The 26,981-nt window shown below is 43.7% G+C and overlaps 1 protein-coding gene across 2 annotated transcripts; it reads left to right on the forward strand.

The window, feature by feature from the left end:
• The first annotated feature begins 523 nt into the window (after positions 1 to 523).
• Positions 524 to 26,625, forward strand: C14H15orf40 (chromosome 14 C15orf40 homolog). 2 transcript variants are annotated; one of them, XM_052807745.1, is made up of 5 exons: positions 524 to 634; positions 713 to 839; positions 1,946 to 2,073; positions 4,128 to 4,257; positions 26,160 to 26,625. In XM_052807745.1, the coding sequence occupies exons 1-4, from the start codon at positions 554 to 556 to the stop codon at positions 4,218 to 4,220; spliced, it is 429 nt and encodes a 142-aa protein (XP_052663705.1). In that variant the 5' UTR covers positions 524 to 553; the 3' UTR covers positions 4,221 to 4,257; positions 26,160 to 26,625. The 2 variants fall into 2 exon arrangements, with proteins under 2 accessions (XP_052663705.1, XP_052663704.1); XM_052807744.1 differs by lacking the exon at positions 26,160 to 26,625 and adding an exon at positions 4,758 to 4,966.
• The last annotated feature ends 356 nt before the right edge of the window (positions 26,626 to 26,981 follow it).

Genomic DNA, 26,981 nt, shown 5'->3' on the forward strand with positions numbered 1-26,981 from the left:
CTCTTTAAATGCCCACTCCGGTGCAGGCCGTGCACGTCTTGCGTCTCAAAACAGAGCCTTTAGAACAAGCCCTGTATTTCAAACCCCCTGCTCTGTAGGAATCTTGACCCGCACCCTCTTCTCCCCTCGCCCGCCCCCGGGCGGAGGTTTTTCATTCGGTCAAGACACGCAAAGCGTTGCTCTAACGCGGCGGGGGGGGGGGGGGGGGCGTGCGAGCCGGCAGCCGGGGCTGGGCATTGGACCGCGCGGCGCTGGCGGCGGCTGCTCCGGTCCCGCCGCGGTCTCCGCCGGGAGAAGCCCGCGGAAGCGGGGGCAGGAGCAGCCCCGGCCGCAGGGTGCTCCCGCTCGCCCCGCCCCGCCCTGCCTCTCCCCGCCTCGCCTCTCCTCGTGGCGCGGCGGGCCCCGCCCTCCCCGCGCCGCTCCGCCGGGGCGGCTGGCTCACCCGGGGCGGCGGTGGCGGAGCGCGCAGGCACGGCCGGGGCGGAGCCTGGCGCCCGGCGCTTCGGGGGCGGGGCTAGCCGGTGTTGCCGGAAGGGCCGCGCCGCCCTGCGCTATGCTGGCCCTCGCCGGCTTCCGTCGGCCGCTGGCGGCGGCGGCGCGGGGCGGCGGCGGCGGCGGGGCCATGCCCCGAAAGGTGCAGGGCGGGGAGGTCCGCGGCGCGGGTGGCGGGCAGGTGGCGCCCGCGGTGACCGCGCCTCTTCCTCTGTTTCAGGGAAAAGCGGCCGGGAAGGGGCCCGCGGAACTGGGCGCCGCCGCGGGACCGGTGGTGGCGGCGGGTGAGGGCTGCGTGAGGGTGGCGGTTCGCGCCAAGCCCGGCTCCCGGTGCAGCGCCGTCACAGGTGGGGCCGCGGGCGCGGCGGGCGGGCTGCCCTCCCCGCCTCCCCGCGCCCGGGAGGCGGGATCTCGGGAGAGGCTGCCCGGCGGTGTGCCGGGCCGAGGGCGCGGGGGAGGGGAGGCGGGAGGGCGGCGTGTTGGGCTGGCTGGCCTCACGTGCTGCGGCCGCCGCCTCTGGGGAGCGGGGCGGGAGAGCTGCTGTCTCTGGGCTTCCCCGGGAGTTCTACAGCTTATCTCTGGCCTCTCAGCTGTAAAATAAAAACCAAAAAATAACAATAATAAAAAAAAAACCCCAAACCCAAGGCCAGAGCACTAGGAAACTAGCGAAAGTAGTCGTTTCACGCTTTTCTTCAGCCGGGAGCAGCTCTCTGACGTTCCCCTGCAGGTAACGCTAGGTGGAGCGGTGAGCACGATGTAACTTCTTCCGAACAACTTTTTTTGAAAGGGGTTGCGGCGAGCACGCTTGCTCAGCGCTTCAGTTTGATACGTGTCATTTTGTGCACGCTATTTGTATCCCGAGAGGTTGTGCGGGTTCATTTGAACTGTGAAAGTTCGATCTAATAAAACGTGTTCTCCCTCTACAGATCGGGACTTGCTTATGTACAAATTAGAACTGCTTTTTCTACAGATACGTGTATGAGACTAACGTGGTGGACCGTGGTAGAGTATCCAGGCTCAGCTGGCAACGTGAGGAAATTTTTGATGATGGCGTAGCTCTCTGGGCAGACTTATTTATCATGCTTTTTTTTGGTGGGGTCACCTGATTTGCATTATGCTGCGTGACGCCAAGCTGGGCTACGCCTGCATCAGAGTGAGAGGGGCTTAGAACAGTGCCCTGGTTGTGCGAAAACCGGTCGTTCACAGCTGCACTCTGACACAGGTCTGAAGGCTTCGCTCTTCTTTGTATCAGAAGGTTATCTTTGTTTGTAGTGGCTAACAGCTTTAACTTAAGGGAGTTAGTGAAGTGTAAAAATGCCGTTACCTGCTAACCTATAAGTTTCTTTGGTTTTAAATTAAAATGCTTTTGAAAGCATAAGCATTCATTTTTAGGAGACAATAACTAGATGTTTTGAATATTTTGAGCATAAAATCCTTAAAATATTTGTTATAGATGTGACAGCTGAGGCAGTAGGTGTAGCTATTGCTGCACCTCCATCAGAAGGGGAGGCAAATGCAGAGCTGTGTCGCTACCTCTCTAAGGTGCTAGAAGTGAAGAAGAGTGAAGTTATTTTAGAGAAGGTACGTCTTCTTTTTTTTTTTTTTTTTCCTTTCAGTCTTGCCCTACTACAGTTTAAATTCAAGATTTTTAAACTCACTCATTGAGTACACGGAGCTGTTCTCCAAGTTCAGTCCAAAAGACACTTTAAAGGTGTTTAGCTGAGTTAATGGAATGATTCATTGAGAACAAACCTAGTGTAGGAAGAACCGTAGCTGACCTTGAGCTCTTTAATCAGAATAGTTCTCATCATGATGCATTTTCCAAATTTGTGTGGTTCGTGTTTTCTGTGTTCTTCAAAGATTCTCTTGTTTTCATGTCAAATGCAGTTCACAAAATCTGTGCTTTGCAGAGAATGTGCATTTTATTAATAACTTTTCATTTTTTTGAAGTAACTTCTGTATTTGAATGAAAATTTTCTGACAATTAACTGTTATATATAAGTAAGAGCATATATAAGCACTCGGATTATAGCTGGGCCTCAAGAGTTTCTTTGTATTAGAATTTACATGTCTTTACTTTGGTGAGTGGAAACTCTTTGTTTTATTCATTGCACTGAATAAATAATTTGTTTTATTAATTCATTGTACTTACAGTCAGTCTTTCCAGCAGTGTTCATTTATAGTTTATGAACAGAAGAGCCTAATGAAAAATTGTGCTATTTATTTTTGTCTGTTGGTTTAATGTAGTAGTTGTAGAAGTCTGTTAAAGGATAGTAGTAAATGGCAACATGATCAATGAATTGAGCACTGTGTTGCCAAAAGGTAGACATGTGAAGGTTTGAGTCTTGTTTTTCCTGAATCATGGGCAAACTGCTTCATTTGGTTATCAACATTTTACAGATAACACTGTTTTCCTACCTTGAAGGGATGTTCAGGTTTAACTATATTATTCTCATAAGTGCTAAGCAGAGTTGAACATAAAAGGGGCCAGTGTTGTCTGACCTTGACTCAGTTGTTCTGAGCTACGGTGTCCACATAATTACATGCTAGTGTTTGTTTTTCATAAGCCACTGTTTGTTCTCAGTCAAGCATTGTGGTAAAGTCTGTATTTTACCTGTGGCTTAGATTTTTCCATCCTGATCTGCTAGGTGTGAACAGCAAGTGATTTTTTGGTACTGGTTGCTCTCTGATGTGCTACTTGCTTTATGATAAGTGCTAACATTAACAAAACCAATTCAGGTTGGGAAATTGGTGGGAAATGATCCAGTATAAAACCAAGGTTACCAGATTTCTATGCAAGGGCCTTGATTTTCATCATCAGCTGGCTAGACTGCTTCAAAAATCTGTTTTTAATTTTAAATTTCATGCTATATTTCTGTGTAGTAGTTAAGGACTTTTTCTTCCTTGAGGATGTCCCTTGTGGGCTTTTCAAACTTTTTGCCAGGCTGCAGATTAACAAGCAACTTGTTTCTCATGGTTTACTGAATGTGCAAAGTTGTGTCTTCAGGCAATACGAAATGAAGTTGCAAGTTTGCCAGTTGCTATGTAAAATAGCCTTTTTTTCAGTAATGCAAAAACAGGTCAATATTTCAAGTAACTGCTGTATGAATCTGAATGTCTTATAGGTTATATACGATGTGATTTCTTTTCATTTAGTTGATGTTATCAACCTGAGAACTCGGCTTAAGAGTAACTAATACTCTGTGGGAGACAACTCTGAAGAAAGATCAGAAAGTAAACAGTTATCAAATACACATACATATATACACACCCACTTTTTAAAAACAAAAATGCAAATTAGTTGGAGTCTTGCTTCTGGATGACACGAGTCAATTATGGAAACTTATCACTCCTTGCTTTTTGTTCTAGCCTATAAAAAGAATATCAATTCAGGGCATGCTCTGGGAGCTGTATCCAATTTTGAAAGGAGAGTAGATAAGACGTTGTTTTCTACCTTTCAAATAACTGGAAAGGACATTGATGAGCTATCTCTTACTGCTGTTAATTCTTCATACCCACACTTTAAGAATTATTTTTAAAGTATCTGATATGTTGGCATTACAGTGAGATTATTTTGGAATGTGTATTTGGTGATGATTCTCTGAAAGATGTTTTTTTGTGTGTGTCTAAACCAGGGTGGTAAATCACGTGAAAAAGTGGTGAAGATTTTGGTATCGATGACACCAGATGAGATTTTAGAAAAACTGAAAAAAGAAGCTTCCAGTTGACGTAAAACAAGAGCGGGAGATGGGACAATGCATCTTGGTAAATGGACTGATATTCTTTCTTGTGTAAATCTAGTCCTGTTGAGAATGTGGGTAATGACTAGGGAAAGATACTTCTTCCCCCTGTCCCTCCTTGTTAATATAGCTGCTGTATAGTTGAAGTTTTTTGTGTAGGTTTGGTTAGAAAAACTCGTCTTTACAGAGGCTCTGTGCCTGCTTCTGTCACTACAGACTTTTTTCCCCCTCTGGAGAGTTTCATGTTGGTGAATTTGTCCTCTTTGCTGGTCCCTAAACAAATGCTTTAGAAAACTTGTTTCTTAGTGAAACAAACTTTGGTTAACAAAGTGAAAGGCTTGGAGTGACAGGCTTCAGCGTGAAAAGTGGTACAAAAGGATGAGTCTGTCTGGATGGTAAAGACCCTAGAATAATGTTCTCTTCAATATCTAGTGGCAGTTACTGGATGCAGTTTTGCACTATGTGCACATATGTACATCTAAAATAAATTTATTTGAAGCCAATATACTGTTGTTGATCACACAGGCAAGCTAAAAGCACAGTCACCTGAACAACTGAAAGAAAACCAGAAGTTTGCAGTATGAAAAACTGACCCAGAACCTGGTAATTGCATACACGGTGTCACTTCGTAATAGTCTGTAATTAGTTTCCTGAAGAGTAGAGATACAGTCATGTATCTTTGCCAAATGTATGTCAAGTGTAATGACTGTTTTTAATAAAAAGGGCAAAAAGTATTATCAAACTTTGTTTTGTGTTTATGTTTTTAACAAAAAAAATGTTTCCTAGAAGTCACTTATTAGAATGTTATTTTTAAACTCTTTTGCAATCTTTCCTTGGTTTAAAAATGAGTAATATTCCAACCTATAGAGAACCAAGCAGAGTCATTTGTAGAACGGAACAAGAAGTCTGAAACAAAATGGGCACCTACACTCCACTCTCAGGGCTAATGAAAAGAAGACTTAACCTCTCTCTTTATCGTGCTTCAGAGGTCAGAGTAAGATTTAACTAGTATTTCCCAAAAATGTATGTGATATCACACATGTCTCTGGTAGGAGTTTGTTTTTTCATCTGCATCACTGCTGATGGCTGAAATTGTCCTATCTTTACTATGGTTGTCATATTTAAAAAAATATATATATAAATGTAATGCCTAAAGTAAAAAAACTGCTCTGAAGGTTTGCTTAAGGTTTGCCGTACCCTCTCCTGGAAAACAATGTTATGAATGCATAAGTTACAGCTAAATTTCTCTACTAGCTTCATGCAGTGCAGACTTAATAGCTCATAATTTAGTCTTTCATGAACAAAAATCTTTTGCTTTAGGAAATTCTTTCTGCTTCCTGTTATCCTAAATATTGCAACAATTGCTTTTAGAGTTAGAGAACTGGTGCTTGTCAAGATGACAGCTCCTTCAAGGTGACTCATTTTAAAGATGTTATGAAAAATGTTACTTACTTGTTTGGAGAACTAAGTCTAAATAGTGAATGCTGTTTGCTTAATGGTTTGTATCTGGGCTCCTTATTTCCCCAGGCTTTTGGTCAGCCATACATTGAAGCAGTTGCTTTTCCTTACTTGTCATTTTCAGTCTGTACAGGCTGATTTTGTTCTACTGTTCAGTCAGTTTTGGTTCACAGCTCCTTGCTGTTTCATCTGTTCTTGCCCAGCAGAGGGGTACCATGTCTTACAGAAAAATTAAGGCGAAGCAAGTGTCCTGGTTTCAGCTGGGAGAGAGTTAACTGTCTTCCTAGTAGCTGGTACAGTGCTATGTTTTGAGTTCAGTATGAGAAGAATGTTGATAACACTGGTGTTTTCAGTTGTTGCTCAGTAGTGTTTAGACTAATGTCAAGGATTTTTCAGCTTCTCATGCCCAGCCAGCGAGAAAGCTGGAGGGGCACAAGAAGTTGGCACAGGACACAGCCAGGGCACCTGACCCAAACTGGCCAACGGGGTATTCCATACCATGTGACGTCCCATCCAGTATAGGAACGGGGATGTGGGGGCTGGGAATCGCCCCTCGGGGACTGGCTGGGTGTCGGTCGGCGGGTGGTGAGCAATTGCACTGCGCATCATTTGTACATTCCAATCCTTTCATTATTGCTGTTGTCATTTTATTAGTGTTATCATTATCATTATTAGTTTCTTCTTTTCTGTTCTATTAAACCGTTCTTATCTCAACCCATGGGTTTTGCTTCTTTTCCTGATTTTCTCCCCCATCCCACTGGGTGGGAGGGAGTGAGTGAGCGGCTGCATGGTGTTTAGTTGCTGGCTGGGGTTAAACCACGACAGTCCTTTTTGGCGCCCAACGTGGGGCACGAAGGGTTGAGATAACGACAAACCTGACCAGAGCTTGTTAAAACAAATTTGTTATAAGCATTCATTATATCGGTCTAATAGTCGCTGGTCATTATGTTGATTTATGTGTTCTTAGAGTTGTTGCTCTGGTTTTTAAAGTTCTGTTATGTATCACCTCGCTTGCTGTATGTAGTCCCTCTTCTGCTGCTTATCATCCGTGGGAGGTGGATTGAGGTTTTCGCTTTGATGTATTGTATAACACTGGTTTATGGTATGATAAAGTCGTCGGCTGTGGGATTAATCCGGTACTTGCACCCAGCATTGTCACCTTTATACTGTGGAAGCCATCTGTGGGAAACTATTAATAATTATACCATTCACCTTTCCTCCTTGGAAAACCAGTCTATGGGTGGGATACCTTTCTTCCCCTCTCCTTTCTCCTTCAGTCCAGTTACAATGGTGTTTGAGAATTTTGAAAAATTTGAATACTCTTGGAATGTTGGGACCAGCACGGTCCTAGCCCTACTGCTAGGAATTAGCATGCTTCTGAACGTGGTTCAGCTCTCGTTTAAGGTTAAACAACTATTTAAGAAAATCACCCAGAGATCTGCCCCAAGGCTGGATAATTATGAGTGGCAGGGTGTGTGGGGTAGTATGGGCAAGTACCTAGAAAAGTGGGCACCTCCAATGTTTTGGAAATTCACCCCTGAACAAGTGCAGAATCCAGAAGAACTAGTAAAATATTTGGAAAAGGTATGCTGTCACCCCGGCAGCTCCAGAGAGATACAAATTACTGCAACGTGCTGGGGCCTGGCCCATGCCTATCGAGCCCTGTTCGACACCACTCAGTACCCTCAAGGGGAAGAGAAGGTCTCTGGACCTAACAACAAAACGATGAGCACTGCGGTCACTCAAACCTCGGCAACGGGCACTGCGGCCCCTCCAGCCCCGGCGACGAGCACTGTGGCTACCCAAACCTCAGCGACAGGACCTGCAGCCCCTCCAGCCTCGGCAATGGGCACAGCAGCTACCCAAACCTCGGCAACAGGCACTGAGGTCCCTCCAGCCCCAGCAACGAGCACAGCAGCTACCCAAACCTTGGCAACAGACACTGCGGTTATCCAAGACCCGGCGAGCGGTACTGCAACTGAACCAGCGGACCAACCTGCACCAGTATCAGTTGCCCCCGTACAGAAAAAGAAATATACAAAAAAATCAGTTCGCTTAGCGAAGGATGAAGGCGAACCAGGGTCATCACGGGAACAGGAGGAAGAGGCAGAACCAGAGGTAATAACCCGGTCCCTATCCTTGAGTGAGCTGCAGGATATGCGAAAAGATTTTGGCCTCCGTATAGGTGAGCATATTATCACCTGGCTCCTCCGATGCTGGGACAATGGGGCTAATAGCTTGGAATTAGAAGGTAGGGAAGCCAAGCAGCTGGGATCGCTTGCCAGGGAAGGTGGCATTGACAAGGCAATTGGAAGAGGGACACAAGCCATCAGCCTCTGGAGGCGACTCCTGTCAAGTGTGAAGAAAAGGTACCCCTTTAAGGAAGATGTTATATGTCAATCAAGCAAGTGGACAACCATGGAAAAAGGTATCCAATATCTGAGGGAATTAGCTGTGCTAGAGACAATTCATCATGATCTGGACAACCCACAATTACCCAAAGATCCAGACGAAGTCCAATGCACACGACCCATGTGGCGGAAGTTTGTACGGAGCGCACCATCGTCCTATGCCAACTCACTGGCAATAATGACCTGGAAAGACGAAGAGGCACCGACAGTGGATGAAGTGGCTCGCCAACTCCGTCAATACGAAGAAAATCTCTCCTCCCTACAAGCCTGCATTTCGGCTGTGGAGAAGCTGTCCAAGGATTTCCAGCAATTCAAAGAGGAGATGTCCTGTTGCCCACCTGTAAGGACCAATGTCTCAGCTATTAGGAGTGAGCGCTCCTCTGCCCAAGAGAGAGAATATAGAAGGTACACACCGCGAGGTGCCCTGTGGTTTTACTTATGTGATCATGGAGAGGACATGAGGAAATGGGATGGAAAACCTACCTCGGTCCTAAATGCACGGGTACGTGAGCTGCGAGGAAAAAACACCACAAAAGGGGATTCTACCAGGAAAAGTGCCGCTCCGGTTTCCAAACAGAGTAGAAGGGCTGATCTTATTTCTGATCCTCTTGAAGGGACTTCTGAGCCAATTTTACGAGAAGTGAATACTGGATACTCTGACCAGAATTAGAGGGGCCCTGCCTCCAGCCAGGTGGAGGAAAGGGATAACCGGGTCTATTGGACTGTGTGGATTCGATGGCCTGGCACGTTAGACCCACAGGAGTATAAGGCTCTAGTAGCACCGGCGCACAGTGCACTTTAATGCCATCAAGTTATGAAGGGGCAGAACCCATTTCTATTTCTGGTGTGACAGGGGGATGCCAAGAGTTAACTGTATTGGAAGCTGAAGTAAGCCTAACTGGGAATGAATGGCAGAAACACCCCATTGTGACTGGTCCAGAGGCTCTGTGCATCCTTGGCATAGACTGTCTCAGGAGAGGGTATTTTAAGGACCCAAAGGGGTATCGATGGGCTTTTGGTATAGCTGCCTTGGAGACGGAGGGCACGGAACAGCTGTCTACCCTGCCTGGTCTCTCTCAAGACCCTTCGATTGTGGGGTTGCTGAGGGTTGAAGAACAACAAGTACCAATTGCTACCACGACGGTGCACCGGCGGCAATATCGCACCAACCGAGACTCTCTGATTCCCATCCACAAGTTGATTCGCCAACTGGAGAGCCAAGGAGTGATCAACAAAACTCGCTCACCTTTTAATAGTCCCATATGGCCCGTGCGAAAGTCTAATGGGGAGTGGAGACTAACAGTTGACTATCGCGGCCTGAATGAAGTTACGCCACCGCTGAGTGCTGCCGTTCCAGATATGCTAGAACTTCAATACGAACTAGAGTCAAAGGCAGCCAAGTGGTATGCTACAATTGACATTGCTAATGCGTTTTTCTCAATCCCTCTGGCAGCAGAGTGTCGTCCACAATTTGCCTTTACTTGGAGGGGTGTCCAGTACACTTGGAATCGATTGCCCCAGGGGTGGAAACACAGCCTCACCATTTGCCATGGACTAATCCAGACTGCACTGGAAAAAGGTGAAGCTCCGGAACACCTGCAATACATTGATGACATCATCGTATGGGGCAACACGGCAGAAGAAGTCTTTGAGAAAGGGAAGAAAATAATCCAAATCCTTCTGAAAGCCGGTTTTGCCATAAAAGAAAGTAAGGTCAAGGGACCTGCATGGGAGATCCAGTTTTTAGGAATAAAATGGCAAGATGGGCGTCGTCAGATCCCAATGGATGTGATTAACAAAATAGCAGCTATGTCTCCACCAACTAATAAAAAGGAAACACAGGCCTTCTTAGGTGTCGTGGGGTTTTGGAGAATGCATATTCCAAATTACAGTCTGATTGTAAGCCCTCTCTATCAAGTGACCCGAAAGAAGAATGATTTTCAGTGGGGCCCTGAGCAACAACAAGCCTTTGAACAAATTAAACGGGAGATTGTTCACGCAGTAGTCCTTGGACCAGTCTGGACAGGACAAGATGTTAAAAATGTGCTCTATACTGCAGCTGGGGAGAATGGCCCTACCTGGAGCCTCTGGCAGAAAGCACCTGGGGAGACCCGAGGCCGACCCCTGGGGTTTTGGAGTCGAGGATATCGGGGATCCGAAGCTCGCTATACTCCAACTGAAAAAGAGATATTGGCAGCATATGAAGGAGTTCAAGCTGCCTCAGAAGTGGTTGGTACTGAAACACAGCTCCTCTTAGCACCCCGACTGCCAGTGCTGGGCTGGATGTTCAAAGGGAGGGTCTCCTCTACACATCACGCGACTGATGCCACGTGGAGTAAGTGGATTGCACTGATCACACAACGGGCTCGCATAGGAAACCCCAGTCGCCCAGGAATTTTGGAAGTGATCACGGACTGGCCAGAAGGCAAAGATTTTGGAATGTCGCCAGAGGAGGAGGTGGCACGTGCTGAAGAGGCCGCGCTGTATAATAAACTGCCAGAAAATGAGAGGCAATATGCCCTGTTCACTGACGGATCCTGTCGCATCGTGGGAAAGCATCGGAGGTGGAAAGCTGCCGTATGGAGTCCTACACGACAAGTTGCAGAAACTGCTGAAGGAGAAGGTGAATCGAGTCAGTTTGCAGAGGTGAAAGCCATCCAGCTAGCATTAGATATTGCTGAAAGAGAAAAGTGGCCAGTGCTCTATCTCTATACTGACTCATGGATGGTGGCAAATGCCCTGTGGGGGTGGCTACAGCAATGGAAGCAGAGCAACTGGCAGCGCAGAGGTAAACCCATCTGGGCTGCCGCACTGTGGCAAGATATTGCATCCCGGCTAGAGAATCTGGTTGTAAAAGTACGTCATGTAGATGCTCACATACCCAAGAGTCGGGCCACTGAAGAACATCAAAACAACCAACAGGTGGATCAGGCTGCCAAGATTGAAGTGGCTCAGGTGGACCTGGACTGGCAACATAAGGGTGAGCTATTTATGGCTCGGTGGGCCCATGATGCTTCAGGCCATCAGGGAAGAGATGCAACATATAGATGGGCTCGTGACCGAGGGGTGGACTTGACCATGGACACTATTGCACAGGTTATCCATGAATGTGAAACATGTGCTGCAATTAAGCAAGCCAAGCGGTTAAAGCCCCTGCGGTGTGGAGGGCGATGGCTGAAATATAAATATGGAGAAGCCTGGCAGATTGACTATATCACACTCCCACAAACTCGCCAAGGCAAGCGCTATGTGCTCACGATGGTGGAAGCAACCACTGGATGGCTGGAAACATATTCTGTGCCCCATGCCACCGCCTGGAACACTATCCTGGGCCTAGAAAAGCAAGTCTTGTGGCGACATGGCACCCCAGAACGAATTGAGTCAGACAACGGGACTCATTTCCGAAACAACCTCATAGACACCTGGGCCAAAGAGCATGGCATTGAGTGGGTGTATCATATCCCCTATCATGCACCAGCCTCTGGGAAAATTGAGCGATACAATGGACTGTTAAAGACTACATTGAGAGCAATGGGGGGTGGAACTTTCAAACACTGGGATACACATTTAGCAAAAGCCACCTGGTTAGTCAACACCAGAGGATCTGCCAGTCGGGGTGGCCCTGCCCAGTCAGAATTTTTACATACTGTAGAAGGGGATAAAGTCCCTGTAGTGCACATAAAAAATATGTTAGGGAAGACAGTCTGGGTTACTCCTGCCTCAGGCAAAGGTAAACCCATTCGTGGGATTGCTTTTGCTCAGGGGCCTGGGTGCACTTGGTGGGTGACGCGAAAAGATGGGGAAGTCCGATGTGTGCCTCAAGGGGATTTAATTTTAGGTGAGAACAGCCAGAATTAAACTGTATATTAGTTGCTATATAACCCTGCTACTGTATGTTATCCTTACTATAATTATGTGCTATATCCATAGTACTATAGTAAGAATCACTTAGATCAAGCAAGAAAAGAACTGTGATAAAACTGAGCAAAGCGCAGTAGTGATGGAACCAGAACTGACTCCAGCATGCAACAATCCAACGGTGCACACCATCCTCCTGCTGCGCCAAATGTCACCTGCTTGTCACACTGCACTGAAGCCCAATTCTGCTCTACTGACTGAGAGGACTTTGCACCATCCCTCCTGCCCAGAAAGACTGGTATGACAGATGGAGCCCAGAGTCGGAAACTAAATGAACTCAATGAACATTTTATGAACATGACCCATGAACTAAAGGAATGATATCTCTGTGTGTGTATACATATATATATATCATTGCTCATATGTCTTAAAGGAATGGAAAGGTGATGATTGATCAGGATGTAACTAAAGGTATGGGAACTGTGCATGACGTCAATGGTATAGAATAAGGGGTGGATACTGTCCTGGTTTCAGCTGGGATAGAGTTAACTGTCTTCCTAGTAGCTGGTACAGTGCTATGTTTTGAGTTCAGAGCGAAGAATGTTGATAACACTGATGTTTTCAGTTGTTGCTCAGTAGTGTTTAGACTAATGTCAAGGATTTTTCAGCTTCTCATGCCCAGCCAGTGAGAAAGCTGGAGGGGCACAAGAAGTTGGCACAGGACACAGCCAGGGCACCTGACCCAAACTGGCCAACGGGGTATTCCATACCATGTGACGTCCCATCCAGTATAGGAACGGGGAAGTGGGGGCAGGGATTCGCCGCTCGGGGACTGGCTGGGTGTCGGTCGGCGGGTGGTGAGCAATTGCACTGCGCATCATTTGTACATTCCAATCCTTTCATTATTGCTGTTGTCATTTTATTAGTGTTATCATTATCATTATTAGTTTCTTCTTTTCTGTTCTATTAAACCGTTCTTATCTCAACCCACGGGTTTTGCTTCTTTTCCTGATTTTCTCCCCCATCCCACTGGGTGGGAGGGAGGGAGTGAGCGGCTGCGTGGTGTTTAGTTGCTGGCTGGGGTTAAACCACGACAGCAAGCCAAAACGAAGTGTTCATGGGTTGGTTTTCTAAATTATTTCCTAAACTTCTTTTTATCGTGAGTTGAAAACAGCAATCCAAAGATTGAGGAATCCTGCATTTATAGGATGCTGCAACAGCCATTATAAAGATTTCTTTGGAAGCTAATACCATGTGTTGCATTATATGTATTATATACTATATTGAAATAATGTATTATACTTTCCCATGACTTCAGACCCAGATTGAGGCAGGAGCTGGATAGGCAGGTACAGTCTCTGAAGTACATTGGTCTTGAATGATGATTATATACAACAGTAGCCAATTTAATCTTTTAGTTTCCTCTCTGTCTTGTCAACATGTTCTGCCTCGTCTTTGCTAGCTTCTGCTTCAGAGGTTTCACCTTTCCTAAACACCTTCAGCTGGCATTCTGCATCTTTTCTTCCTAATCAGTGAAAGTCACTTGAAGACAAATAGGGTGCCTTCATGTTATTATGCTGTCATTTTTATGTAATGTGAGTCAGGCATATTGTCATATTCATAACTTGTCAATCAGAAGACAAGTACTGTTCAGCTAGGAAGTTTATTAATCCTTGGGAAAACAACCACTGTGCCCTCCTCCCTATTGCATTTACAAGTACGTGTGTGGGGAGAGAGGGAGCCATTTATATAATACTGATTTTTGTGCTTGGCCAAGCCAAGTCCTTTTTCTTTCATCTGGATTGTAATACGGCATTTAAGACTCACTTCAATTTGTCCAGTTCAGTCATCATACAGTATTTTTTCAAAACTTGTTGCAGTTGGCTGGTTTTTAGCATTGCTTCTTAGGAAGCAGAAATATTATTGGTGGCATGTATTGAAGCCCTAGCTTCTGTGCTCAAGGCATTACTTGGTTGAGGCCTCGGTGACTGTGTGAAAAAGCCATGGCAGATGGAAGCCCCAGTAGCAATCAAAGCAGAGGGATGGAAATTAAGTTCTCCAGGTAGTAGTGCCCCATCTCACTTAAGGCTGAAACAGCAGACTAGCTTGTGGTGTGGCAAATAAAGCCTTTATGTGCTGGGAACAGAGAATATACATTTAATATGAGTAACCAAAATTATTTTAGAAGGGTAGTATAACACTGGCATGTTGCCATATCTAATATCTGAGAGCCTCTTGTATCAATGTTTTTCATGCAGTCTTCCAATTATATCCATAATATCTTGGTTTTGTGTACATGTATCCTAGTGAAATGCCTGGGAGGTAGGAATTGCTGGACCATTGTGTATCAAAATTGAGGTACGGAAGAGTTAAGCAGCTTGTGTGACCAGACAAGTCAATGCTAAAACTGATTTAGGCCTAGCTCTTTCAAATATTGCATTAAAATCCTAACCAACTATCTCTTCATGAACACAGTGAAATACCTTTCATTCTATTGAGAAAATTGTGCTAGCAAATATCGTTAACTCTTCAGCAGAGTATGTTTTTAATAGAACAGAGCTTTGTGATATTGTAGGAGGCTTCTTCCAAGAATTTCAAAACGCTTTTCACATCCCCATCTCAAAATAAAACTTAGCTCTTACTCCTAGACCAGTTTGAAAACATTGTGGTGCCAGTTGCTACCCTCCATTTACTTGTTGGTCCCTGCTTTATCCATGTGCATTAAGCTACATGATTACTCAACTACTTGAAATCCTGCTATTGACTTAAGCGCTGTCCTCTTTTCCTAATGCGTTGTCTGACCAGTTTCAGTAAAATCTGCCTAATGGTGATTTAGTATCTTACTGCTTACAGACGTGGGCAGTCAGTGCATTTTTTATATAACTAAGTTATTTAAACATTAGCAAAATAGAAGTTACCTGAATAAATTCCATGCCAAGCAGTCCTATGGCATAGAACATTCTTGGTCTTTCATCCACTCGGTTACATTTATTTTCTAAAATCCAGCTTTGAAAGTAGGTATACGGTTTCATTGCAGTACTCTAATATGCTAATTAGGGATACTTAATTATACCCACTGAAGCCGGCCTCTTTGCTCTTTTACTTTCAATCCACTCCATTTATCACCTGCAGCACATTCCTCTCTCTCCTTTTAGTCCCAAGTGTTTCTAAATCCCCATTTCTTCAGGTATCATCATTCTAAATAATCCTTTATAATTGACAACTTTGTCAATAACTGGCAGTGACAATTTACCAGAAAGTACAGTTTAATATCTTCCTTCTTTCAGCCTCCAGGAAGATGGATACACCTGATCATTCTGCTCATTACTTCAAGTGTCTCACTCTGTGTTTCACCTCTCATACTGTTTATTTGCCTATGTAAAACTTGAACCAGCTGAGTCTCTTTTTAAAATTTTTTACTTCAACCTACTATATTCCCCTCTTAATGTTTTTAGTCTTTATGTCAGGAGGATGATTCATTGCCATATTAGCTATTATAAAAATGTGCTTCCCTCTCTTCTTCTGGGAACACAGTGCTTTACTCGCATGTAAAGTGTATCTTGGTTATTATTCTCTAGGAATGCTGCTGCACTTGGGGCAAAGTGCTGTTAATGTAACCAAGGCACAATAAACAGTCAAAAAGCTGCTGAAGAAATTAAATACTTGCCTGAAAGGAGGAGTCTGATACTTCTCTAAGGTACTGGGAATTAATTTCTTCCTGGTCCTTTATATATTAGCTTTTCAAGTAATTGTTAGTGAGCCATGAAGAATTTTGCGTTTGTCTATAAATGCTGCATTTATTTGGTTTTGCATTGTTGCAAGAGTTGGGGAGGTTGGAGCAATGAAGTAGTCTACCATACCATCTTACTACAGCTCGGGGCTCAGTTTTTGGAATGTTGTTTAAATAACATTTTGAGTTCCCAAGTCTGAAGTAAGGCAGGTGGAAAGGGAAAGATATTGAATATCTATTTAGCAGTTGGTCACTATAGAAACGTGCTGTAAAGAGAACAGTTAACCATGGACTTAAGGAGAGAAGAGTGTTGGAATGAACAACAGAGGGTCAAAGGCTCATTTTGTGCTGCTCAGATAAAGCAGTTGTCTGCCTTAAGAGAATAACCGGGGTTACAAAGTGTAATTCTGGGGTGATTATCATTAAATTGCCTTTTTTCTATTACCTAGTATGTGTGCAATGCACATGGGAAGGGCTGCAGCATATTGTTCCTTTGGCCAGCTTTCATTGCTGTAGTGTTTTGTAAACCAGGATGCATTGAGGCATAATTTATAAAAAATTTCAAAGCTCTCAATACGTGTTTGGACGTACTTGGTGCCCATCTGTCTGAAAGGGCTGTTAGCAAGTTGAATTTTACAGAACAAGCTATTTCTGTGGAACCTTTTTTTTACTGGTGGTACTTTCAATAGCTTGTCTTAAAATCTACAAAGTTTTCTGCTGCTTTTCTCATGTTCAGAAGGTCTGCGGGGTTAAATTTGATAGTGATATCACCACACGTGCTCAGCTCAAGCAGGCATCTTTCTGCCATCTCTGGGCCCTGGGTTCGTATGCCCTCTTGCTGCCCCTCACACTCAGTTTTGCTGCTGTTGTTTTAGGTAAGTGCCCTCCAGCAGGACCAGGCTCTCTGGGGTTGTTTCTGCTCTTTATTTGTCACATCGGCATTGTTGCTGATGCTTACCTCCTTAGATGCTGCTGCATTTCTTTTTCTGTTTCTTGAGCCCGACAGCTCTTTGAGATGCATTCATTGTGGAAGGGGGGAAAAAAGACCTTGTGATATAATCTTGGCAATCAGAGGGCAAACCTGTCCCTTCCAGTGAGGCCCTGTAGCAGCTGTGTGAAGCCTCCTGGCATTTGCCCTTTAATAAAATGTCTCCTTTTGTCTTCAGTAAATCTGACAGCAATCAGCTATCGAGTATGTGAGGTCATGTTCCTGCTGTGAGGAAAGATTGCTATTAGCTACTAGGATGCACTTCTGAACAGACAATTTTCTTCAGTTTCTTAGCTGCCTTTTTACAATGGAAGTGCAATCTGTTACTAATAAACCTGATAGGTTTCTGTTTTCAGGGGGCATTTTTTCTTTTTGTTTGAAAAACCTGATTAAGCTCATCACTGGCTGAATATAAATGCTAATACATAGAGGGGACCAGCCAGGCAAATTGCACTTGGCTAATTTTACTTAATGAGAATGTCTGATTCTGCTCAGTCACTTCCTCGCTCAGTTCAGGTTCAGCTACTAAGGCAGACCCAGGAGCTTTTTGTTAAATATTTTTAAAAGATGATCAGCTTATAATGATGTTCTCAAACTGTATGACTTCTGTTTGCTGTGATCACTGTCACATATCAGCTAGAATAAATTTTTTTCTTCATTTAATACAGTGGCAGGCAATAATTCTGGCAAAAGATAAATGTGAAATTAGAGCATCTGAAAACACTAATTTGACAATAGCTGTCATTAAATTGTGGATGCGGGGCAAGGCCAGTCTTTCAGTAGCCAAATGCCTGTGTGTGTAGAAGTAAAGAAGGTGTAAGATCTAATTAAACACAATTTTCAGTAGTCCAAAAAGTATATAAATCCTAAATCTGCAAAAATAAGTAAAGTGAGCCTGTCAGCGGAGGTGTTGGTATACATGTGTTGCACACTTAAAGAAACAAAGACAAAAGAACATGTAATACCAGAGCTTGCCATAAGCCTTTCTGCCAGCTTTATGGGCTTGCCATTGCAAATCTGAATTTGAAAATATTTTTTTTTCTCTGATCTTGCTGTAAGATAGACCTCCACAAGAAATAGAAAATTTTCTGCATCACTGTTCATGTCACAGGGCTGTGAAGAAGAGTTCCACTGAAGCATGTTTTATGGCAAATCGTGTTTAACAACCTTTTCTAAAGAAAAGCTTTGGTTTCTCAGCTGCATATGATTCCTGCTCACTTCAGTGGACCTACTTGGTTCTTTTACCCGGGGAAGAATTTAGTGAAGTGTTCCAAGTTTTACGCGCTTGGACTTATAAACTTAAATAAGCAATTTCTGTTAGTTCATTTTCAGATCTTAGATATTTCCAGGCTGGGTTTTAGGCTTTGTCCTGCAGTTATCCAGTGGGAGGTACCTTGATTAGACTCTCTGAAGAAAGAGAACTTGTTTGTTTGATTCCTGGGTTTGCATGCTAGGTGAACCCAATCCAAAAATAAAGAAAATAAAATGGGGGGGGGGGGAATAATTTACAGTACTCAGAGGTCACTTATTGGGCTAGGAGCAATTTTGCTTTGTTTGTTGGAAGTATTTGCTGCATGTCCTTCTAAGCTCTGCTGGGGAGGAACATGCACAGAATAGCGGGTGTGATAGACTCTAAATGTTTGATAGCACTTGCTCTGCTGTTTAGCACTCAAGTCAGAATGGGGGAAAAAAACCTGTCAGGTCTTCAAAGACTGTGAATCTAATAATTTGCAATATAACTTTCAGAGTTATTTTTTACTTGCAATCTATGAATCTAGGTGGGAAAAGGATATTACCTATGGCCTCTTAATGTAAACCCTGAGCCTTTAAATGCCAATCTGAAAGTTTTCAGGAAGGAAAGATTCATCTTCTGAAATGATAGATTCATGTAAGGGCCATTGATGTGTAGTATAGAAAGAGCATCTACTGATGCTTTTGTTATTTAGAGTTGTGTGGGTTAAAATACAAATTCAGATGGAAAAGTTGGTGAGCTGCTCATAAGTAGTTCATCTATTCTGCCTTCCCAACTCTTTTAAGTAAATTGATTCTACAAAGGCAGCTACAGTTTGCCAGTATTTTTTCATTTTAGTGACTGAACTCTTACCCTTCACAGCAAGTCAGGACTAACACTTTGTAATTGCTGTGAGAGGCTGGCACATCCCCTCGACACCGGAGTCAGCCAACTGCAACTCCCAGGGCCTTGTCTTATCTGCAGAGCTTTGCCCAAAGTATTGTGAAGTCTCCCACAGGTTTCCATTACGCTAAATTGGCAGCCCTGGGAGCCCAGCCTCCAGCCTTTTGCAATGGGAGGAGCTGCTGCCAGAAATGCCCATTCAGGTTAGTGGATACAGTGAGAGTTTGCTCTGCAGGGGAAGGTGACTGTGCACTGTTAAAAATGGTTTCAAAATATGAGACACTCTCTTCTATTTCTGTGTCGGAAAAGAAAGCATTAAGACTCTAATTAGAAGAGAAATTTGAACTCGGAGAAATTCATACCCATCATTGCCACCTTTCTTTCATCTCTGAATTTTAGACCTAGCCCCTCTGCTGTATTATTTCCACTGTTGAAAAAGTACAAATACCAAAAGGGGATGACACTTCAAGGTTTAAGTGAAATCACTTGGGAATGGTAAAATTAGGTCTTCTGATTAACTGACTCATTCAATAGTGTAGTATGTGACAGGGTAAATCAAACACTTGTTTTCTTTTGCTTTACTGTCTGCGAACAGCATTGAGCAGAAGAGACACCCGTCTTTGTTTCTTCCAAAATGATGGGCTTTCTCCACAAAGGAGCTTTTGGTCTACTGCTACATGCTTGTTCAGTTCCAGAGGATAAATACAGCCCACAGTTTTAGAGGATAAATAAATCTGTGACTTCTTAGTTGCAACAAAAAAGTGTGACTGGAGGCAGGTTTGGCAGCAGAGAGCTATCAAGATTGTTGTGAACGTTGGATTGGCGGCAGGGGAGATAGCTGTATTTAAGGACTTTAGAGAAGAACTTGTCCTAAACAATAAGGTTTGAGCCAATTCTAGAGACTAGGACTGCTGATTATCTTTGTGTCCAGTTTCATGAAGGACAGAATCTTTTCCAAAGAAGAATGTCAGACTTCTAAAGTAAGAAAATAAGAGCATATAAACTAGGTATAGCGACCTCTGTGTTTTGTCCCCTTTCCCTGGTCTTTTCTATTTGTAATAACCTACAAATTCTCATTCTAGATTAGACGTGGGTTCTTGGAGATGCACACTCCTCTGTTCCTTTGGTAAAGCACAAAGTCTCTTGTTGCCACTGTAATACAAATAGTAATAAGAGCATAATCAGGGTTGTATTTGTTTTGTGGTTATTCGGAACGCTAGAGACTTGCAGTAATTATAATACCATTAAATAGTAATGGAAAAAGATTTAAAAGTAGATCATGAGACTCCTGGAAGGAGATGAAAATCTTGCTCAGTTTTCTTCACTACCCCAGGCATTGCTTTCTTCTCTTTTATGGCAAAAAGAGCAACCTAAAATGATTTCCAAAATGCTGGAGCATAGATCAACCCCTCTGTCCTAGGGGCCAAGAGTGCTGTATAAAAGGCAGGTTTAGGGGGGGGGAGAAACTAAACAGGAATGAATTCAGTTTCAAAAATTAGTTTTTCTGTAATTTTGGAAGTGCTTTGCATCTGACTGCATTTAGTAGTCAGAGATACTGCATTTAGTGCCAGGAGACAGGAATATAACTATGAAGAAAGCAATCCTTCCATATACCTCTCACCATGGGATCTGATTGCTTTATAAATCTATGCAGTCAGTGTTATGACTCTATTTCAAATTTTTTTTGGAGTATGCTGCGGTGAAAACATTATATGATACGGCCCTATGACCCAGCCCTCTTTCATGAAACAACACTCAGTCCCAATGTTATGATTTGTATATGCCAGTGTAAGGTGGTATTTGTCTCCCATCTTCTTTCATAATGTGTTCACAATGTAAAGCTCCTGTTACGTGCTTGAAACTTTGTGTAAATACAAGGGATAAGAACGCTATCCATCTAGAAGCCAGGTAATAAAATTGGTTGTGCTAAGACTTAAGGTGGCAGGGTCCCACAGGGCCAGAGGGGTGTGTGTAGGTTCTGTACTTTGCACATGAGATAGACCAGCTGTGGTGGGTTGACCCTGGCTGGATGCCAGGTACCCACCAAAGCTGTTCTATCGCTCCCCCCCTCCTCAGCTGGACAGGGGAGAGAAAATATAACAAAAGGCTCGTGGGTCGAGATAAGGACAGAAGAGATCACTAACCAGTTACCGTCACGGGCAAAACAGACTCAACTTGGGGAAAATTAACTCAATTTATTACCAATCAACCAGAGTAGGGTAATGAGAAATAAAACCAAATCTCAGAACACTTCCCTCCACCCCTCCCTTCTTCCTGGGCACAACTTCACTCCCGGATTCTCTACCTGCCCCGCCCCAGTGGCACAGGGGGATGGGGAATGGGGTTTATGGTCAGTTCATCACACGTTATTTCTGCCGCTTCATCCTCCTCAGGGGCAGGACTCCTCACACTCTTCCCCTGCTCCAGCGTGGGGTCCCTCCCACGGGAGACAGTCCTCCACGAACTTCTCCAATGTGGGTCCTTCCCACGGGCTGCAGTTCTTCACGAACTGCTCCAGCATGGGTCCCTTCCACAGCGTGCAGTCCTTCAGGAGCACACTGCTCCAGCGTGGGCCCCCCACGGGGTCACAAGTCCTGCCAGCAAACCTGCTCTGTGGACTCCTCTCTCCACAGATCCACAGGTCCTGCCAGGAGCCTGCTCCAGCGCGGGCTTCCCACATGGTCACGGCCTCCTTCGGGCATCCACCTGCTCCAGCGTGGGGTCCTCCACGGGCTGCAGGTGGATATCTGCTCCACCGTGGGCCTCCCTGGGCTGCAGGGGGACAGCCTGCCTCACCATGGTCTTCCCCACAGGCTGCAGGGGAATCTCTGCGCTGGTGCCTGGAGCACCTCCTCCCCCTCCTTCTTCACTGACCTGGGGGTCTGCAGGGCTGTTTCTCTCGCATATTCTCACTCCTCTCTCTGGCTGCCATTTCTGTCTATCCCGCAACTTTTTTTTCCTTCTTAAATATGTTATCACAGAGGTGCTACCGCTATTGCTGATGGGCTCGGCCTTGGCTGGCGGCGGGTCTGTCTTAGAGCCGGCTGGTATTGGCTCTGTTGGACACAGGGAAAGCTTCCAGCAGCTTCTCACTGAAGCCACCCCTGTCGCCCCACCCCCCCGCTACCAAAACCTTGCCACACAAAGCCAATACACCAGCTCCAAGGAGCCTTTCAGCAGTTGCAAGGCTATTGCCTTGCCCTTTTGTTGAGATGGATACGTTTTAGGGAAAAAAAGATTTCTTTTGGGTAGTTTAGTCTGTCTACTTTGTCTTGTGTGAGCCACAAGGTCTACATTGGGCCCTGATTATAGTGTCTGTCTGTGGTTGTTGCAGTGTTTACAGTGTTTATTTGTGAGGGAGGGATGATGTATGTGACTTTGGTTAATGATGCTTTAACACATAGTGCTTCCAGTCCAAATTGGAAGAGCGCATCCAAAGAGAAGGACAGACTATGCATGATAAATACCTCTCCTGCTGCACGGTTAGAATAGGCTTCATAACAAATGTGAAAAATGCATTTTCTTTTTCCTTCAGCTTTTCAATTTCCTGCTAATAGCTTTCATAGAGGAAAAAATGTTTTTTGTCAAAATTGTTGTCATTTAAAGCCATAGAAATTTGAAAGCTCTTAGAAGGTTACAGAGGTGAATTAAAATACCCATTTTAATTGTTCCTTAAGCATACTATGTTTTATTTTGGTTTATTCCTTTACTTCTTGTGTATAGTGAAGTTTCCTGACAAAGGGCCAATGAAGAGGATTTATAAACTGATCTTAGTATAATCACATGCTGGCCTGTATCAGTATTCAGGATGTATTGCTTATCTTAACCTGAAGTGATGTGTTAATTTGACTTGGAAATAGAGAAAGATGTGTACACAAAGTAAACAATTTATTTAATTAAATAAAATCATAACTACAGATCAGTGATACTGCTGTAGTGTTTTGCTAGTTAAAATAGAAGGCCTTGCTGTTACTGCATGGGAATCTGCAGTTTATCATCTGCCGGCAGATAATCAGCCCTGTTACCAAATTGTGTGCTTTCCAGTTTTGCCTGCAGGCCGGCAATGTCACAGGGACAAGCAGGGCATTGTCAGCCTCGGAAACAGCACAGACCCAGCGTGGCACTTCCCCACCCCAGTTGCAATGCAGATGTTATATGCACGAGATCCTTCATGCATTATAACATTTGCTTAGGTTCTCAGCATGCTGCAGTGGACTGACTGCTCCTATATATTTATGTCTGTCATGCTCACAGGAAAGAATGTGGTTTATTTAGCAGCTTAATCCATAGGAATTCAAATAAATTCTACTCTTTGGACTCTGCTTGTTTTCAGGTCTGTAGTGTTCTCCACCCCTGTCTGTGTTAACCCAGACAAATCCTAGTGAGGTGTCAATGACTTTTTATTACGTACAGTCATTTTCTTTTGTTAAATAACCTCCTCTCAGCTGTTGAAACTGAGGCACTCTTGTGTAGTTAACTATGAGATTGCCATATTCAACTCTACTCCTCCCTCTTGCAAGCAATAGTAGGGGAGCTCGGTAGCGATTTCAGTAGGTGCCGTAAGGATCCTGGGCTCTCCTGAACTCAGCTGGGATCTCCAAATAGGCTGCTTTTATCCCAAGTGGTGCAGGCAAAAATACTACAAGGTCACTGCCACACGCTATTCAGCAATGAAGCTGTCCCAAAGTAACAAATCAATAGTTGATGATAAACAGTGTAGAGGAGGTAGAGGTCCCATACTTAAGCCATTGTTAAGAAAGAAGGAATTGGCAATGAGTTCCAGGAGGTTCAGAGGATAGCTTCCAGAGGAAAGTGTGGAAAATCTGTCCCTCAATTAATCTAAAATTAGACTGGACAAAAAACCCCAAACCCCACTATAAATGTGCTATGTATGGAGAGATGGGGTGATGGTATGGTGGCATCGCAACAGGTAGAGTGAAAGAGGCTGGTGATGGACAGGGAGTAAAGATTTTTCCATTTAGAGACTATTCTAAAGCCCTGCTCTGATTTTTCCAAATGAAACCAAGGTATTTGATATGGTCTTAACTCAGGGTTGACATTTTGGTCATCTTGATGCTCACTTTGGGAGGTGTGAATAACCAAAATGAGCTGATGTTCACTTGTTAAGATTTCCTTTCTTAATTCTTAGTTACAATTCTTAGTGTTTTCTAGCAATCCTTAAAGTTTCTATACTAGCAGCAGAAAACATGAAGAGCCAGAGGTTTTCAGAGCCATGTCTTGGATGGCACGGTTACAGACAGGTTTCTGCCTTTTAAAACATAGTATAGGAGGTGTGATCTAAAGAGACAGCAATTAACAGTTAAAAGTCATTCATCAGCCAATGTCCTGTAGCACTGCTGTGTGCCATATGCATGTGCAGCAAAAGTGGAGTTGAGCCAAAGAGCAGCTGAGTTTGTGGACAGCTTTGAATCCAAAGTCACGACGGGACCTGCTGGGATGTCTAGGATCCTCCCCCGGAGCATTAATGCGAAAAAGATACCATCTGGAGGAATTTTCTTGCCAAGGGACTGTGATGCCATCTTTGTCTTCCAGTTCTTATCAATCACAAATGGCTTTTAAATAGATTTGTATTTTACCTTCAGTCAGATGATTTCGTCGTCTTAGCTACTAAGGACACTCCGACCTTTCAATAGACTTCTAGAAGAACACTTTTTATTTCTGATAAGACACATTTGTTGCAATGGCTGCTCTGTCACTCTTCTCTTTCCTTTTCCTGCACCAGTACCTTCCCTCTTTCACCATAGCTGACTCATACGCTCTTCTCCTTACCACTGTATTTTCTTTCGTCTTCTTTTGCTGTAGGTGCAAAGAACAACTTTACCTTTAACATTTTTGAAACTCAGATGTTTAACTATGTAATTCTAGTAGTTTGCATTAAAATTTTTGCATCTACTTGATTTAAAAAAAGGCAAGCACGGTAATACTTCCATAAGGCTGGAATTTTACTCACTCTTGCCATGATTGTATAGTGTGTGCATGAATGTTTTTAAAATCAATTAAATATAAATTGATAGCACCTTCAATACAGTAACTGTCACAAGTTTTATTGATGTGGAATCTAGTTTGCATAGATTGCCCCCTCATTTTTAATTCACCTCTCTTTAATTCAGTGTTAACTATCAAATTGGACTACCTATACCTCTTAGCTATGTGAGGCTGTCTTTATGCTACTTATGTTTTTGAAGGGCTTTTCTACTACACCCATAGGATTAAACTCACTTATTGTATAGTGCAGGGCTAGCTTTGAGAGCTTGCTAGGCCACAGAATCCCAGCTATATGCCTCTAAATACTATGCTGTATAACTATAGAGTGACATAAGGGTAGTGTTTAAATCAAGTCACTGCCTTCATAGTATCTCTAATGTGTTTGGGTTTAGTTTTAAAAATAAATATTTAAAAATCAGCAAACAAATTAATTCACTCACCAGAATGTTTCTAATGCATTGTGTTGGGACATACAGACCCCAGCTGAGGTTGTTATACACCATATCTATGCTTTAAATGGAGTAGCTCCTGCCTGGGAGGATTTGTAGCCAAAATACAGAGCATGGAAGAGGGAAACAGGGCAGACTTAACCACAGTTTTATGGGTGGAAGCTGAGACACAAAAGCATTAACAGTGGTTTCTAGCTAAGCTGGGAATTAACACGTGCCTGGTTCTATCTTTGAAAACATCCTTTCCTTTTAACTTTCTTTTTAGTTCGGGTAGAATGACTGGCACTGTGTCAAAGTTGTCTTTTAGAATTTTGAAGTAGCTTTACATGGTTTTGTCTTCAGGAGTGCTCAACAATATGAGGAACTAGGAAAATGGATATATCTGAAATAAATAGCCTGGTGCCTGAGTGGGGATAGGAAGGAGATAGTAAAAACAGTATTGGATTTAAAAAAACATTTTTAGGCCAGTAGTAAGAACATGTCTAATGCAGGTATGGAGGGAAGTAAGATTAGGCTGATCTCTTATTACCTAGCACTAAATCCATTTTGTCTCTAAAAACTAAAATCCTGCCGGTGAGGTCTAAAGAGGTTCTTCAGTTGGATTTACCCAGACTGCAGGATATGTGATCGATAGCTATTTGTTTATCATCCCTTAGATCTCTCCACCTTACTTAAGACAAACTCTGCCAGTATAATGAGCCAGCTGCTTAACTGCTTCCAGATTCTTTGGTCCATATTCTGCTGGCTTGTTTTATGCTGAGGAGGTCCCTGGAGTCTGTGGAGGAGGAAGGACTTTCTCTTCTGTCCCCCTCCTCCCCTCCCCAGACTGTGGTGTGGCAGTAAAGTCACTTGATAGCCAATAATCAAATCTCAAAACTTATTTTCCCCTACAGGATTCAGGATACACGAGGAAATGGCCACGAAACAATTGTTCCTTTACCTGAGCCATGCTCTTTCCCGTCCTTGCCTGGGCTGTACAATGTACCCTTCCACTCCCTTCTTACCTTAGAACAACAAAAAAATTTAATTCTGGTGATGGAAGTATCCTCTGAGCTGCAGGGTTGGAGAAATAGGGTTTGCCCATGTTGGCAATTTAAGGTAAAGCTCCTTTACATTCTTCTAGCAGTTTAGCTGTAGCTGGTGTTTAGAGGAGGGTAGGTGTACCCCAAGCTTGATGCTCCATCAGCTCACTTCAGAGTGGGTGTTTCAAGCGTGTGGCTTCTAAATGAGTAACATGAACTTGATCTGAGAACATGTGTCCAACAGAGCTCTTGCACTAAACTGATGTAAACTCCAGAGGTTTTGTATGCTGTATTTAAATGTTCATACCATTACAAGCACTGAAGCAGTATTCTTAAATGTACTTTGTTTTAGGTCTCGGTGGCATTCATAAATCTTGATGATTACAGAAGGGTAAAACTTAAAAACCAGGCCTTTGCTATGGAAAATATAATTTTCTTTTTATTTTGTAAAAAGAATATGTAATCATTTGGGGCTGGCTGCCCTTGGCAATTATTACTGTTACTTTATTTTTCTTGAGCACATTTTCAATACAAAATGTATCATTTCAAGCATTTCTTCAGAAACAGACTTCAGACGTGACTTTGGACAAAGAGCACCTGCTTTCTGATCAGCTCTGATCATGCTAAATTTGGAACATGGTGGCCAAAAGCTATGTGAAACTTCTTATGGTATGCTTGGTTTTTTAACTTTTA

The sequence above is a fragment of the Harpia harpyja genome, chromosome 14 (genome assembly GCF_026419915.1).
Source record: "Harpia harpyja isolate bHarHar1 chromosome 14, bHarHar1 primary haplotype, whole genome shotgun sequence".
In the NCBI taxonomy this organism is placed as follows: domain Eukaryota; kingdom Metazoa; phylum Chordata; class Aves; order Accipitriformes; family Accipitridae; genus Harpia; species Harpia harpyja.